Below are 13,201 nucleotides of genomic sequence, written 5' to 3'. Positions count from 1 at the left end.
AGATTATTTTAGATGAGATCACACTATGTTCATTGTATTTACGAAAAATCCACCCATACACAGAGTACAGTACCATTGCCACCTACTGGTCTTTCTTGGTATTGCTGGTTGTAAATACAAATACCTGCATACATACTGGACTGATAAGGAACACTGCTATAACTATTATTAGTTGTTGTATTATAATGATTTAAAAGTTGGGACAACCCTTCAGTTAACTACTGTACCTATCAATTATCCAGTTGTAGCAATTATGGTTCCTCAATATACATTTAACATATTACAACATAATTGTCCCCTCCAAAGTTGATATCAGCTTTTCGCCCCTGCAGTAGACCTACATAGAAAGAAAGACCCAGGCATTGTTAAAGATGCAAAAGGTCATCTATGCTGAGCCAGATATGAACAAGAAGGTCAAGTTTGACAGAGGTGAGATGGAGGAGAGGATTGTGGATATCTACGTCAGTGCAGACACCCTGAGAGACGGTGAGACCAGCACCAAGAGAGAAGAGAGCAGACACTGCTCCTAATAATGGACCAGGAGACCAGCACTCAGGTAAAGCACACACTCACAAAAAATAACAGTATGTTGTATGTGTCCACAGAGCCTGATAGCTCAGGGAAGAGACCCTTCCTAGCTGCTGAAGTGTTTTTGGGGCTGCTGTGTGTTCTACTGGCTGGGATCGTATGCCTGTCTGTCTACTGTGAGTGTGTGTCCAAGTTCATTGCTTATCACCTAATTGTAAGAAGTACAGGTTACTCGGCCTGTTTACCTGGTGTTTAGCTAGTAACCTTATGTTTATATTTTGTAGATAACTGAGCCATCAAAGATGCTGAGGATAAAAGGAACCTCTTGTCACAGTTTTTCCCTTTATAAGACAAACACAACTAAAGAGAGAGACCAGCTACAGACCAGATACAACAACCTGACCATAGAGAAAGGCCATATTCAGGCAAAGCTTTTTGAGATATAAACTCTAATAAATTAGAAGTAAAATCAACAATAACTATATATCAATGGGTTTTGTGAGAATATAGATACTGGCTAAGTTTCTCAATGTGTTCACATTTGCTCTTCAACAGAGCAGCAATGTCAGGAGGGATGGAGATACTTTGACTCCAGTTTGTACTTCCTCTCTACTGAGAAGAAAACCTGGGAGGAGAGCAGACAGGACTGTCTGGAGAGAGGAACAGACCTGGTGGTCATAAACAGCAGAGAGAGAGAGAGAGAGAGAGAGAGAGAGAGAGAGGTGGAGCAAGTATACTTTTCATCAGTACACTAATATGTGTGCAATATTTTATAAATGTATCAATTGTGACATAATCTTTATCTTTCTCGACAACAGACATTTGTCTTCAACCTCCACATGAGAGCCTGGATTGGTCTGACTGACTCTGTTACTGAGGGGACCTGGAAGTGGGTGGATGGCACATCACTGACCACAGGGTGAGAGATTTGACTATTTTACCAGGTGATATGGAGATAAAAAACAACAAAGATATTTTGCTTCCAATCATGTTCATAAAAATGTATGTTTCGACTCATGAATGTCATTCAATGAGAACTATAGATGTATTATGGAAACCAGGTAATATTTACATATGAAAATGTAAACTAAATGTGTTGATGGCCCATTCTTGATAATGGTATGATCATCTTACAGAGTGTTTCTTTAAAACTGTAAAAACATAGGACTACGTGTATAATTGAGGAGGATGTTTTTACCACAGTGTCTGACTGTATTGATCTCTGTGTTGTTTAGGTACTGGAGGGGAGGACAGCCTGATGATAGAGGGCAGGAGGACTGTGTTGAGATATACTATGGAGAAGGTGACCCTGTAAAGACATGGAATGAAGACAAATGTGGGACAAATCATAACTGGATCTGTGAGAAAGTGGTGTAACAACAACCTACTGTAACAATGTCTCTCTCGCTCTCTTTCTTTAGTAGTTTTTATGTTGATGGTTGGATACAGTACTGAAGGGTTAAGTGATGATTACACCTATTGGTTAAAGTGAGAGATGAACACACCAAAGAGGTGAAATAGTTGTATTACAGACTTGCCTACGGGCTCTTTTTTAATGCACCCTTACTCAATTCCTCCTCACATCCTCTCTCTTCGCCTCCTTCTCAAAACACATTGGAGAATACAATCTTAGGGGAGGGACCTTGGACCTTCTCCTCTAATTGGGTTGAGAAGGAGGAGATGAGATAGGAGAAGTGAGGAATCTATGAAAGGTTAATTGAGATAGAGCCTTAGTGTCAGAGAGAGACATAGAGGAGGAAGAAGAAGAAAATTAAGTGAATGAGGAAGAGACAAAAAATAAGATGAATAATTGTTGTGTTTAGATTTAAAGGAGAGTATGTAGTCATACTGTACTCTGTAAAATGCTTCTTCATTATTTGTATTAGAAACATGTCATATGGGACCAATTATTAAGCTATGCTTATCACTTTAAGGTGAATGCACCAATTTGTAAGTCGCTCTGGATAAGAGCGTCTGCTAAATGACGTAAATGTAATGTAAATGTTCCACAAATCCCCATCTACAACAGGGTCAAAAGCAGTCAGCTTCAGACTCAGACACTTTGTACTGGGGGTCCTTCCCTGGGTGAACGTTTCGTTTTTTATCAAAGCACTACACAGCTGATTCAAATCATCAAAGCTTGATGATGAGTTGGTTATTTGAATCAGCTGTGTAGTGTAGGGCAAAAAACAAAATGTTCACCAATTGGGGCCCCAGGACCGAGTTTGTGAAACCCTGCTTTAAGACACTGTAGCTTTAGTCAATAAAATTGTTGAAAATGTCTGTGTCCATCTATACCAAGCCAGATATGACCAATAAGGTTTGACAGAGGTTGAGATGGAGGAGAGGATTGTGGATATCTACATCAGAGCAGACACCCTGAGAGATGGTGAGATCAGCACCACAACACATCTGCAGAAACACCATCTACATGACATTTGCAACACCCTTACTAAGGAACAGACCAACTACAGACAAGCTAAGACAACCTGACTGCAGAGAGAGACCAGCTACAGACCAGTTATAACAGCCTGACTGAAGAGAGAGACCAGCTCCAGACCAGTTGCAAGAACCTGAGTGAAGAGAGCCTTTGTGCTCATACAGGAGTTTGGCTATATGGATTTTGAATGCCCCTAATTAACTAGATATGGTCAAAATCGTCCTGTAAAGCCCGTGGGAATATACAACACCGTACCATGTAATAGCCTACAAACCGCAACCAAAAGAATCGCAACCAAAATAATCTTGCAATACAGATGCTAGTGTCAGAGATTGAGTACAACCAACAGGTTTTATTTGTCTCACTCAGTTGTGGTTTGACCAGTAAAAATAAAAACATAGCCACAAAGAGAGGACCATTAGGACAATTCAAGTTGCTTTAGCAATGGCACATTTACTTGAAATGTGTAGTCAACACTCACCAATAAGCCATCCATCCTCAACAGCTCCTTCCTGTAGGTGTATAGACCAACATTGCTGTTCTACAGAATGGATGAGTCATGGTTCCAACGGGCCACCTTGAAACCACATTCAGCAGTGTTTTTGTTATCATATAACCTATCACCTGCACTTTAAGAGTGGAAGCCTTTTCTGTTCACATAGTTGAACTGGTTTTGGCATGGTGATGGGGATGTGGGTGCCGTCTATTGTTCTGTTTGTATTTGGGAATCCATTGATGGGAAAGAAACCCCTTTTGATTTAAACCTGTTGTGTGATTGTGTTTGGAAGTGGTATGTTACAGTTAGTTTTGCTAATGATTGCATCCAAAATATTGACTCGTTGAAGGATGTAAGGTGCCGATCGTCAAGCTCCCGTTGCCAAAAGTGCCCGTTGCCAAAAACTTGAAGCAGATTGGCACTTAATGTGCACCAGAATGGCATGTTTTTGCCTTTCTTAGGTAGGTCTTAAATCCTCGAAAAGATCCTATACGATTGGTTTTGGGAAACGATATCAGATGATCAAATCTGTACTTTCTGTAAGTCCCATTGGTCTCCGCGAAACGCAGCGTGTACCAAACCTTCTAACAGAGCAGGATCAGGCATCTCTAATTTGATTTCCATTATGGCAGTCTTTTATAGTATTTCTACAATGGTTTCGCAACACGTGCCTCTAATTTAACAAATTACTGTACATTATATTGATTATTATCATAACAAATGCTCTGATGTGATCAAATTATATATAGCCTGTCAAGATATGTTGCATTAATTCACAATGTAAATACAATTAAATCGTTTTTTTTTAAACTATTACTCACAATTTCACACATTTTCAACATATATTTTTTCCATTCTTGAAAAGCAGTGCTCTTATTCCACCACTTGGAACTCACTATTCTTGCAAATGGTCATGTCTGTGTGTAAATTCAAGCAAACGATCATATAAATCTGACTTTGCGTGGAAATGATCCCACTCATGGTTTACTCACAGATTTGTCTACACGCGGTTGATAAATGAGGCCTCTGCTGATCATTAACAGAGAACAGGAACAGGTGTGAGAGACAGAGAGGGGGATAAAGTTCTGATCTAACATTCCTTGGTCAGTAGTGTATTTTATTTTACACATATAGACCATTGTAGTTAACTACATCTTTCACAAAAACAGACATTTCTCTTCAACCTTAACAAGAGAGCCTGGATCGGCCAGGACTGACATAGATGAAGACGAGACCTGGAGATGGTTGGACACATGGACATGTAACCGATGTGAAATGGCTAGCTATTTAGCGGGGTGTGCGCTAATAGCGTTTCAATTGGTGACGTCACTCGCTCTGAGACCTTGAAGTAGTTGTTCCCCTTGCTCTGCAAGGGCCGTGGCTTTTGTGGAATGATGGGTAACGATGCTTTGTGGGAGGCAGTTGTTGATGTGTGCAGAGGGTCCCTGGTTCAAGCCCAAGCAGGGGCGAGGAGAGGGACAGAAGCTATACTGTTATAGACACACACACATTACATGGTTTCTATTTGCATATGAAAACGTTTCCTACTTACTTCCTGATTGTAGCTTCCTGTGGACCAGTTACTGTATGTTTCACACATCATCAGAAACAACATGAAGTCAGTACAGCAGACTCAACATGAGGTCAGTACATTAGACACAACATGAGGTCAGTACATTAGACACAACATGAGGTCAGTACAGTAGACACAACATGAGGTCAGTACAGTAGACACAACATGAGGTCAGTACATTAGACACAACATGAGGTCAGTACATTAGACACAACATGAGGTCAGTACAGTAGACACAACATGAGGTCAGTATAGTAGACACAACATGAGGTCAGTACAGTAGACACAACATGAGGTCAGTACATTAGAGACAACATGAAGTCAGTACATTAGACACAACATGAGGTCAGTACAGTAGACACAACATGAGGTCAGTACATTAGACACAACATGAGGTCAGGACATTAGACACAACATGAGGTCAGTACATTAGACACAACATGAGGTCAGGACATTAGACACAACATGAGGTCAGGACATTAGACACAACATGAGGTCAGTACATTAGACACAACATGAGGTCAGTACATTAGACACAACATGAGGTCAGTACATTAGACACAACATGAGGTCAGGACATTAGACACAACATGAGGTCAGGACATTAGACACAACATGAGGTCAGTACATTAGACACAACACGAGGTCAGTACATTAGACACAACACAAGGTCAGTACATTAGACACAACATGAGGTCAGTACATTAGACACAACATGAGGTCAGTACAGTAGACACAACATGAGGTCAGGACATTAGACACAACATGAGGTCAGTACATTAGACACAACATGAGGTCAGTACAGCGGACACAACATGAGGTCAGTACATTAGGCACAACATGAGGTCAGGACATTAGACACAACATGAGGTCAGTACAGCAGACACAACATGAGGTCAGTACATTAGACACAACACGAGGTCAGTACAGTAGACACAACATGAGGTCAGTACAGTAGACACAACATGAGGTCAGGACATTAGACACAACATGAGGTCAGTACATTAGACACAACATGAGGTCAGTACAGCAGACACAACATGAGGTCAGGACATTAGACACAACATGAGGTCAGGACATTAGACACAACATGAGGTCAGTACAGCAGACACAACATGAGGTTATTTCATTAGACACAACATGAGGTTTACATTAGACACAACATGAGGTTTACATTAGACACAACATGAGTTTGTACAGTTTCTCCTATAAAGCAATAAAGATGACCAGGAGCAGAAAATGTCCCAACCTCAACCACCATGTTACACTTTCATTATCTTCCTCTTTCTACGTGTACCTTTTATTCTGTGGATGACATCATAAACAGTTATTCACAGACTCAGAGACAGAAACAGACACAGACAGAGAGGCAACGATAGTACCAGAACCTGAGTACAGACAGAAAACACAGTAAGTTATTGGAGATGTCTGAGGCCATCTATACTGAGCCAGATATGACCAAGAAGGTCAAGTTTGACAGAGGTGAGATGGAGGAGAGGATTGTGGATATCTACGTCAGTGCAGACACACTGAGAGACGGTGAGACCAGCACCAAGAGAGAAGAGACAGCAGACACTGCTCCTAATAATGGACCAGGAGACCAGCACTCAGGTAACACACACACACACACACACACACACACACACACACACACACACACACACACACACACACACACACACACACACACACACACACACACACACAGTCACAATTTTTTTTTAAAGTATGCTGTATGTGTCCACAGAGCCTGATAGCTCAGGGAAGAGACCCTTTCTAGTTGCTGCAGTGTGTCTGGGGCTGCTGTGTGTTCTCCTACTGGCTGGGATCATAGGCCTGTCTGTCCACTGTGAGTTTGTGTACATTTTCATTGCTTTTCACCAAGTTGTAAGAACTGCTGGCTACTAGGCCTGTTTACCTGGTGTTTTAGCTAGTAACTATGTGTTTATACTTTGTAGATAACAGAGTCATCAAAAATTCTGAGGATGAAAGGAACAACTTGTCACAGAGTTTTTCCCTTTATAAGACCAACACAACTGCAGAGAGAGACCAGTTACAGACCAGATACAACAACCTGACTGAAGAGAAAGGCCATATTCAGGCTAAGCTTTTTGTGATTGGTGAGATATAAACTGTGATAAATTAGAAGTAAAATCAACAGTAATTATATGTCAATGGGTTTATGAGTTTAAAGATACTGGCTAAGTTTCTCAATATGTTCAACTTTGCTCTTCAACAGAGCAGCAATGTCAGGAGGGATGGAGATACTTTGACTCCAGGTACTACTTCCTCTCTACTGAGAAGAAAACCTGGGAGAAGAGCAGACAGGACTGTCTGGAGAGAGGAGCAGACCTGGTGGTCATTAACAGCAGAGAGGAACAGGTGAGAGAGAGAGAGCGAGAGAGAGAGAGAGAGAGGTGGAGCAAGCATACTTTTCGTCAGTACACTAATATGTGCAGTATTTAAAAAATATATTAAAAGTTCAAGTTTTTTATATTTCTCAACAACAGACATTTCTCTTCAACCTCCACCTGAGAGCCTGGATTGGTCTGACTGACTCTGTTACTGAGGGGACCTGGACGTGGGTGGATGGCACATCACTGACCACAGGGTGAGAGACTTTACCATTTTGCCTTGTGATAAAAAACAACAACGATATATTGCATTCTTGATAATGGTGTGATCATCTTACAGAATGTGTCTTTAAAACATAGGACCATGTATATAACTGAGGAGGATTTTTGTCCCACATTGTCTGACTGTATTGATCTCTGTGTTGTTTAGGTACTGGGGGGCAGGACAGCCTGATGATATTGGGCAGGAGGACTGTGTTGAGATATACTATGGAGAAGATGACCCTGTACAGACATGGAATGATGACAAATGTCACAAATATCATAACTGGATCTGTGAGAAAGTGATGTAACAACAACCCACAGTAACACACTCTCTCCCTCTCTCTCGCTCTCTCGCTCTCTCTTCCTCGCTCTCTCTCTCTATAATTCTCTCTCTCTCTATAAGTCTCTCTCTCTCTCTCTCTCTATAATTCTCTCTCTATATATATATATATAATTCTCTCTATATATATATAATTCTCTCTCTCTCTCTCTCTCTCTCTCTCTCGCTCTCTCTCATGTTAATGGTTGGATAAGGTCCTGAATTGTTAGGTGATGGTTCCACCTAGTGGTTAAAGTGAGAGATGAACTCACCATAGAGGTGAAATAGTGGTATTACAGACTCCGTCTCAAAACACATAGGAGAATAGAATCCTAGGGGAGTGACCATGGACCTTCTCTAATAGGATTGAAAGGAGGAAAGGAGATAGGAGGAGAGGAATCTAGGAAAGACTAATTGAGATAGAGCCTTAGTGTCAGAAAGAGACAGAGGAGGAAGAAGAAGACAAATAATTGTTGTGTTTAGAATTAGAGGAGAGAATGTAGACATACTGTACTCTGGAAAATGATTCTTCATTAGTTTTATTAGAAACATGTCATGTGATTTGTCATAGGCTTATGCTTAATTTAAAAAAAGTGGGACCAATTATTAACCTATGCTTATTGCTTTAATAATAATAATAACAAAGTCACATATTAATAAATAATGGAACAATGTTCTTTACCAGCTTCATGATTGAATGTGATTGGATACTTAAAACAGTGTGACCTGGACACACACAGAGGGCAGAAAAGTACTGAGAGGGCACACACACACACACACACACACACACACACACACACACACACACACACACACACACACACACACACACACACACACACACACACACAATGCTAATGAAAGGTGAGGAAGACTCACAACCTTCGCTGTACAAGGGACAAAGTGTAGGTGACCAACGGCAACACCATGCACCAGTAGACCTGCCTGCTACATACCCAAACACTCATACACTGTGTCTAATCGGGTCTCCACCTTCTCCCTCTCTGTTCTATGTCTATGGCCCACAGCAGGTGACAGGATGTTTCAAGGCTCTATCAACCAATAAGAAGGAGACTTGATATGTGTTCTTAATGGCACCGTATTTTCTATATTGTGCACTACATGGGACGCAGGCCTATAGACCAGACAGTTGTGTATAACGTCCTCTCCATCCCTTATTCATTCTTTTCCCTGACATCTTTCTTCCTATTTTTTGTGTTTTTGGAAGGTTATTTATGATCCAACCCTTCACTCTGGCGTTTTCACCACAAAGAGGAAGTTAACAAGATATGAGTTTTACATCGGATGCTTCTCAATCCACTGCTTCCGCCGATGTCGTATCTGCAGTGGAAGGTGGCAGAGCTACAGCTGTGTTTGTCAGACCATGAGACATCCTGAAAATCGGTCCTCTCACATAAACGTCAGTAGCGTCCGAACGGTTCGGTCTACTCCTCTTTGGAAAGGTGACTCTCACGAAAGCGTACATGTTGGTTGCTTTGCTCTAGAATTCCCACAAGCCTCTTCTGAAGGTAGCCTGGTACAAGTTAAAAACAATTCTGGAAGTATACAAAACATTAAGGACACCTTCCTAATACTGAGTTGCACCCCCCGCACTTTTGCCCTCAGAATAGCCTCAATTCGGACTCTACAAGATGTCGAAAGCGTTCTACAGGAATGCGGGCCCATGTTGACTCCAATAATTGCCACAGTTGTGTCAAGTTGGCTGGATGTCATTTGGGTGGTGGACCCTTCTTGATACACACAGGAAACTGTTTAGCGTGAAAAAACCCAGCTGCTTTGCAGTTCTTGACACAAACCGGTGAGCCTGGCACCTACTACCATACCCCATTCAAAGGTACTTCAATCTTTTTTATTACCTAGTCAAACTCTGAACGGCACATATACACAATCCATTTCTCAATTGTCTCAAAGCTTAATAAATCTTATTTAACCTGTCTCCTCCCCTTCATCTGCCCTGATTCATCCAAAAAATTATGAACACCTGTTCTTTCCATGACACAGATTGACCAGGTGATTCCAGATCATAGCTTCCACCTGGAATCACCTGGTCAATCTATGTCATGGAAAGAGCAGGTGTTCATCATTTTTGTGTACATTTGTGACCCGATTCAGGAAACTAGGCGTATGTCGCAAGTCACGACTTCACAGGTGAGCCGTTTGAACGTAAAATTGTTTTTTTTTATCAAAATGAGTTTTTTGGCAGAAATGCCTTCTCTAACTTGTGAACTTTCATGTGCCATAATAACAAACTTGTATGGCATCTGTTAAAACAAATAAAACTGTTAAATTACAAACCTTGCTGGTCCACAGAAAGAGCCAACAACCTTCCCAATAGCCATGATTGGCTGAGCTAATAAGTGGGCTGGACATGCCGAGTGATGAGTTCGTATTGGACTTTGAGCTGGTCAGTCTCTTGGTAATCCTGTCAAGCTTTAAAAAAAATGGTATTGTATACTGGAGCTGCATAAGTGGTGCTCTCCACTTTCTGGTGGATCAAGTTTTGAAATCAGTGGAATTAGAGTATGATAGCTAAAGAGACGGAGAAAACACCTGTCTCCGGATTACATCTTCAAACTAAGGGCAACCATGGCATGGCATTCCTGACAGGGAGACATTGTTAACCTAGCTAACTAGCCACATAACTTAGCTAAAGTGTACTGTTAGCTAGATAGATAACGTTAGCTGGCTGGCTCTCTAGCTTTTGTTATTATTCGTATTTCAGAGCCGGTTGCTTTTCCAGTTAGAGCCTAATGTTAGCTAGCTAACGTTGAACCTGGTTGGTTAGCTCTCAGCACTGTGGCGTTGTTGGCACTGTGTTAATTGTTGTTTAACTAGCTAACGTTAGCTGGCTGGCTCGTTAGCTAACGTTACGTGACGTGTGTACAACAACCGTTGAATATGGCCAGTGTCAGTAAACGTCTGCAAAAAAGCATGATGAAATTGTTACCAGAAGAGCTGGTTAGGCTGTTTTCATGTTATCCAGAGGTAAACATATCATCGGCCAGAGCGTCAAGGGTGCTCTGAGTCTATACTTTTATCCAATGTAAAAGACACAATTTCAAATGTTGCTACATAAGACCAAATCCAGGTGGTGAGTCACATTTAAAATCATATCTTGTTTTTAACTTCCTATTTGCAGTAACAACAACAGAATGAAGGGTTGGATCATAAATAACCTTCCAAGAACAATGTGATAACCTCTGCTTTTCAACAGAGCAGCATTGTCAAGAGGAATGGAGATACCTTGATTCCAGTTTCTACTTCTTCTCCACCGAGAACAAAATCTGGGCATCCACCATCCTTCTACCATTTTAAAGTAGTCAAAGTTGTCATCTGGATGGGTTTTCCTATGGGTTGTAGCCTCAATGGAACTGCCCATACTGTCACAAATGCACAAAAAGCACAGATATAAAGATGAGTCCACTATCTATCTCTATGTTTCAAGGTCACAGTAATTGAAGGAAGAAACTGAGCCTGTAGAAAACAGCCAGTAGGGGGAGTGATAAAATAATGTATATGTTTAAAGATAATGATTAAATAATTCTACCCTGAAACCTAACTATTAGGGATTATAGTTTATGTAGCATGTATAAGGAATAATTAAAGCACTAAACATAAGTCCAACTAGGTTGGACTGGGAGGGAGATAAATGTGTGTCTATTTGTGTGTCTAAGAAAATACCGAGAACAATTACCCGACCTGGCTAGAACTCTGAGAAACTTATGATAGGACAGGGAGTACTTCTCAAGGTTCCTCTAATCTCGGGGGAATGGAACGGACAGTGCTGGGTAGTGATAAACAGTGGTGAGAACTCTGGGGAGGGATACAACCCACCTACTGTTTGTGTGGCTGTATGTGCGTAATTAAGGAGTGAACTATAAAATGAATGTCTTTGTATTACGGACTTCAGAACATTCTCTGAATAAACTGTACAGACCTTTTGCAGAAGCTGAGTCTTTGACTAATTATTATCAACCCAGTGTCTTACAAACCTTGGGGATTGGTCAAAGCTTATTGATTGTTATTTATTATCATTGGGATAGAAAATTCTCGCGACAGGGAGACTGTCAAAATAATTTTCTATCCTAATGAATAATTAACAATCAATAAGCCTTGACTAATCCCCAGGGTTTGTAAGACACTGGGTTAATAATTAGGCAATGACTCACTTTTCTGCAAAAGTTTCATACGGTTTATTCAGAGAACGTTCTGACGTCCAAATAACAAAGATGTTAATTTTATCCTCTCTCTCCGCTTACACACACACATCCACACCCAAAAGTAGATAACCTATGCACACACATACGCACAGACAGTAGGTGAACAGTATCTCTTCCTTGACCTCCTACCACTGTTCCAGCACTGCCTGTTCCTTTCCCCATAGATTATGAGAACCTTGAAGGCTACTCCCGGTATCTCACACACCCATGTCTAGACTTGGTGGGACTAACGTTCAGTACATTGACTTACAGTTTATTATCCATGCTACATAACTATTCATTCATAATGGATTATTGATTCATTTACCTTTATTAGATAATTCTCTTATCAGAGACAAACACTTATTAAAATAGGTAATATACCCAACATGAGGGACTTTTCTGACCAGCATCACATTGACAAGCAGATTATAGACAAAACCTCAAACTGACCCTTACCTTGACCCTAACCTTCACCTAATTTGTACTAATTCAGAAACTGAACAGATTATAAATGTTTTATGATTAAATAAAATGATGTTCTTGAAGGTTAAAATGAAGCCTTTTCCTTTATAGATGTCCTGTTGTACTTGTGGTGACCTTATATCCATGGATGAATAGTGGCCTGTGTTTTTAGGACAGATGCAGTGCATAAGACCTACATAGAATGTGAATAATGACATTAAGGGTATGTCTCAAATGGCACCATATTCCCTGTATAGTGCACTAATTTTGACCAGGGTCCATCAATATATAGGAAATGGGGTTCGATTTGGGACACTGTAAGTTTAGAGAAGTTACTGCTGGAACACCTATTGTATTGTAATTTCAGTTGATTTCAGCATGCGTTGCTGTGCCAAATCATATTTTGCCATACCACTGCCATCCTTTAATAACAGCTTCCTGTCTGTCTGTCTGTCTGTCTGTCTGTCTGTCTGTCTGTCTGTCTGTCTGTCTGTCTGTCTGTCTGTCTGTCTGTCTGTCTGTCTGTCTGTCTGTCTGTCTGT

At 40.8% G+C, this 13,201-nt stretch overlaps 1 protein-coding gene and 1 long non-coding RNA gene across 2 annotated transcripts; both read left to right on the top strand.

Annotated features, from left to right (window-relative positions):
- Positions 1-508: 508 nt before the first annotated feature.
- Positions 509-1,525, top strand: LOC115202387 (uncharacterized). The gene is made up of 3 exons (XR_003879958.1): positions 509-556; positions 1,084-1,199; positions 1,347-1,525. It is a non-coding gene; the product is annotated as an uncharacterized LOC115202387 (long non-coding RNA).
- Positions 1,526-6,392: 4,867 nt separating this feature from the next.
- Positions 6,393-7,963, top strand: LOC115202009 (CD209 antigen-like protein E). The gene is made up of 6 exons (XM_029765869.1): positions 6,393-6,648; positions 6,785-6,886; positions 6,996-7,157; positions 7,277-7,419; positions 7,548-7,648; positions 7,822-7,963. The coding sequence occupies exons 1-6, from the start codon at positions 6,462-6,464 to the stop codon at positions 7,961-7,963; spliced, it is 837 nt and encodes a 278-aa protein (XP_029621729.1). The 5' UTR covers positions 6,393-6,461.
- The last annotated feature ends 5,238 nt before the right edge of the window (positions 7,964-13,201 follow it).

Source organism: Salmo trutta, chromosome 11 (genome assembly GCF_901001165.1).
Source record: "Salmo trutta chromosome 11, fSalTru1.1, whole genome shotgun sequence".
Lineage (NCBI taxonomy): Eukaryota > Metazoa > Chordata > Actinopteri > Salmoniformes > Salmonidae > Salmo > Salmo trutta.
The sequence above is the reverse complement of the archived record's forward strand: the minus strand, read 5'-3'. Positions and strand labels throughout refer to the sequence as shown.